Source organism: Calidris pugnax, unplaced genomic scaffold (assembly GCF_001431845.1).
Source record: "Calidris pugnax isolate Ruff unplaced genomic scaffold, ASM143184v1 scaffold66, whole genome shotgun sequence".
NCBI classification, from domain to species: domain Eukaryota; kingdom Metazoa; phylum Chordata; class Aves; order Charadriiformes; family Scolopacidae; genus Calidris; species Calidris pugnax.
In genome coordinates this window covers 9,140-13,095 of record NW_015090777.1, presented here as the reverse complement: position 1 = coordinate 13,095, position 3,956 = coordinate 9,140, and the positions used below count along the sequence as shown (strand labels likewise).

The 3,956-nt window shown below is 56.6% G+C and overlaps 1 protein-coding gene across 1 annotated transcript in view; it reads left to right on the top strand.

The window, feature by feature from the left end:
- Positions 1-3,554, top strand: part of LOC106892193 (butyrophilin subfamily 2 member A2-like) — a 6,195-nt gene extending 2,641 nt beyond the window's left edge. The window contains 8 exon segments of the mRNA XM_014949207.1: positions 17-99; positions 242-346; positions 561-581; positions 1,020-1,040; positions 1,416-1,436; positions 1,800-1,820; positions 1,979-2,011; positions 2,431-3,554. Of these exon segments, the coding sequence (XP_014804693.1) occupies positions 17-99; positions 242-346; positions 561-581; positions 1,020-1,040; positions 1,416-1,436; positions 1,800-1,820; positions 1,979-2,011; positions 2,431-3,110 (985 nt within the window). The 3' untranslated portion in view covers positions 3,111-3,554.
- Positions 3,555-3,956: the final 402 nt, after the last annotated feature.

The window sequence follows — 3,956 nt, the reverse complement described above, 5'->3', positions numbered from 1 at the left end:
ATGTCATCGTTGTGAGCTGGAAGGGAGATGGGAATGTGTCGTGTGTGGTGAGGAACAGCCGCCTGGATCAGGAGCAGGCGTCGTCCCTGCACATCTCAGGTACAGGATGGCAGCAGGGCTGGGGTTGGCCACGCTGCTTGGGGGGGTTTTGTTCTCTGGAGGCAGGATAAACATGCCGGGAGTGCAGGAAGGAAAGGGGGGTGTAAATGAGTCCTTTTCCTAATGTTTTTTTGTTTCTCAGCTCCCTTTTTCCACAATGCCCGTCCCTGGATGGCAGCTCTGGGTGTCTTCCTCGTGCTTTCAGTGGTGTCCGCTGCCCTCAGTGCTTACCTCTTCCGAAGGAAAGGTGAGTTTGCATCACCACGATGTTTTGCCTTCATTATGGAAGCTCTTTGGGCAAAGGAAGGATGGGGAGAAGGACACGGGGTGTGGGTGGGAGGAGAGGGAGCATGGGCAGAGCATCTGGCTGGTGGGAAGGTCCAGGAGACCCCTGGGGAGATGGTGCCAGTGATGAAGCAGCTGCTCTCCTGACCTCCTCTTCCTCTGCCTTTGCTTTCCAGTGGTGCAGTCCCGAGCGCTGGGTGAGTCCTTCTGGCCCCTGCCACCAGCAAAGCCTCCTGAGAAAGGAGCCTCCTAGGAGGAGTGTGGCTTTGAATGGCTCTTGCTGTTTCTCTGGTCACTGATGTGTGTTGCTGGAGCCCAGAAGGGCACGGGCGAGCCCTGGGGTTGGGAACTGGGCACAGGAGGTGTCCTGGCTCATGGGAAGAAGCGGGGAGCAGTATTAAATGAGCTTAAATCAGCTGGGCCTTAAGTCTCTGCTTAAGTCAGGCATAACTGCGGAGTGCCTGGGTGGGCTGGGGTGGGGATAGGAGGGCAGGGAGCCCCCTTGTAAGCCAAGGCGGCTTTTCCCATTCCCCAAACATAAGAAATGTGGGCTCAGCCTGCCCTCTGCCTGCTCGAGCCATGGGGTGCGAAGCTGTCCCCTTTCATCACTCATTGCTTCTGTTTTTCCTTTCCAGGGAAACGAGATGCAGAACTGGGTGAGTCTCCGTGAGCTCCTCCTGGCTTGGTGTCCCCTCCCAGGTTCTCTGTGCCTGGCCGTTTCCACTTCTGCCCGTCCTCTCCATCTCTGCATCCCCTGGGTCTGGGGAAACCCCGAGGGGATGTACCTGGGAGGGGTGGGAATCTTGAGGACACTAGACACAGGACCAAACACCAGATCTCTCCCCTCACCAGAGACTCTTGGGAGAGTTTTTGGGACTTGGCCAGGCTGGAGGGAGCCATTCACAGGGTTTTGGGGGTGTTTTCCCACATACCAAAAAGGAGTTGGGCGTCTGCCCACTGCTCTGGTTGCAGGTGCATGATGAGAAGCTGTCCCCTCTCATCACTCATTGCTTCTGTTTTTTCCTTTCCAGAGCAACGGGATGCAGAACTGGGTGAGTCTCCGTGAGCTCCTCTTGGCTTGGTGTCCCCTCCCGGGTGCTCTGTGCTCGGCCCCTTCCCCATCCCCTCCATCCCTGCATCCCTTGGGTGCGGGCCTGCTCTGGGGGAGGTGCCTGGGGGGTTGGGCAACTCGGGGACACCAGAGCAGGGATGGACCCTCTCCCCTGCCCAGAGTCCCTGGGGACCAGCCATGGGACATGACCAAACTGGAGGGAGCCATCCCTGGGATCCAGGAGTGTTTTCCTACTCCCCAAAAAGGAGGAATTTGGGGGTTCCCCAGCTCTACCTACTCCTTCTTGAGCCCTTTTGGGATGAGAAGCTGTCCTCTCTGACCACATATTGCTTTTGCTTTCCAGAGGAACAAGCTGCACTGTTGGGTGAGTCTCCGTGAGCTCCTCCTGGCTCAATGTCCTCTCCTGGGCCCCCTGTGCTCTGCCCTTCCCTCCCTTGCCAGAGCAGGGATGGGCCCTTTTCCATTCCCACAGCCACTGGGGACCAGTGGTGGGATGTGACCTGCTCCTCTCTCTCCTTGTAGCTTGGAGAAAGTTTCTGCTTCCTGAAAATCCAGGTAATTGGGTGTTTCATTGTATTTTATGTTGGTTGATGGGTCATTCTTCTCCCTTTTCCTCTGTGCGAGGTGTAACTTGGATGCAGTGAAGGGACTGGCCATGCCTGCGCATGTTGGTGGCCAATACCTCCCAGACGTTTGCCCTGGGATGGATCTCACCTTGTTTTCTTGCCATTCCACCCCATTCTGAACTACATTCAGGACCCCCAGAGGCACCATCTCCCTCCAAGACCCCACCAGTGTCTGTTTCCATGGGTCCGAGCTTGGCTGTGTCCGTGATGGGGCTGGCCCCGTGGTGGGGATGGAGAGGAGGAAGGAGATGCCCACTCTCCTGCCCTGTGGGGCACATCCTGTCACGGGGGGGGTGAAAGCTGCCCAGGACTGAGCGCTGATGCTCCTGCTCCTCCTGTCCCCTGCAGACGTGGTGACCCTGGATCCAAACACGGCTCATTCTGAACTTGTTCTGTCAGAGGATTTGAGAAGTGTGAAACGTGGACCCACGCGGCAGAACCTGCCTGACACCCCCGAGAGATTTAGTTCTAGGCCCTGTGTGCTGGGCCAGGAGAGGTTCCGGGAGGGGAGGCACTGCTGGGAGGTGGAGGTGAAGGGGGAGGTGGGAGGTGATGCATGGTGGGGTGTTGGAGTGGCCAAGGAGTCCGTGGAGAGGAAGGGGACAATGTTCCCGAGTCCTGCAGTAGGTGTCTGGGCGGTGTGGCACTTTTTTGGGAAGTTTGAGGCTCTCACCTCTTCTCGCACAGCCCTTTCCAAATCCCTGGTCCCCAGGAGGATCTGGGTCTGTCTGGACTGCACACGGGGGCTGGTGACTTTCCTCAACACCGACACCGGGGGCCAGATATTCAGTTTCCCACCAACCTCATTCCATGGGGAGACCCTGCGGCCCTGGTTTTGGGTGGGAACAGAGGAAACCCAGCTGTGCCTCAGGGGCAGCACCCCCGAGACATTCAGCCCCACTTCCATCCCCACCACTGGCTCCAGCAGACCCTGTCCTTTTCCAGAGACTCCCTGTGCTCCTCTCCTGGACCCTGCAGGAGATGTCCCTTCCTGCCCTGCCCCAGCCCAGGGAGCAAATGGGGAGTGAGGTGCAGGGGACAGGGGCTGCTGTGGGGTCCTTCATGGCTCTGGAAGGATCCAAGCAGGGAAGGGGTGTCATAATTTCAGCTTTGGTGGAGTTAATTTTCTTTCTAGTATCAGCTCCGTTTAGGATTTAGTGTGAGAATGACGTTGGTCACACATGAGTATATACGTGGCTGAGAAATGCAAACATCAGTCCAAGGGCTTTTCCGGCTTCCCCTCGCAGCCGAGAGGGAGCACGTCCAGGACAAGGAGGCCAAAGGGATATTCCACCCCACAGATGTCCTTCTCAGGATCAAAATGGAGGCTGCTGGGGGGCTGGGGCCCTCCATCGCTGGTGGGGATAGAATTGGCAACCAGTCCACAGGTCCTGAGGGCAACTGGTGTTGTATCACTTTATTTGGTATACTTATTTTTTTTTTACAATTAAAAATGTTATTTTCCTCTATCATTACTGTTATCTTAAACTGTTGCCTTTATTCCAACCCAGGAGGTGTTTTCCCCTCCTTTTCTCCCTCTCGTCTCCACCCTACTGGGGGGTGGTGGAGTAGTGAGGGAGCCACTGGCTGGGCTTAAAACATGCTGGGGGGCAGGGGACCTCTTGGACCCTCATGGACTCTCCTGGATCCTTTTGGATCCCCTTGGACCTCCTTGGATTCCCTTTGGAACCTCTTGGAAGCCCCATGGAACCCCTTGTAACCCCTTGTGTCCCCTTGGAACCTCTTGGATCCCCTTTGATGCTCTTCCATCCCCTTGGATCCCTTGGACTCCTTGAACCTCTTGCATCTCCTTGGATCCCCTTGAAACTCCTTGGAAGCCCTTGGCACCTCTTGGATCCCCTTGCATTCCAGTC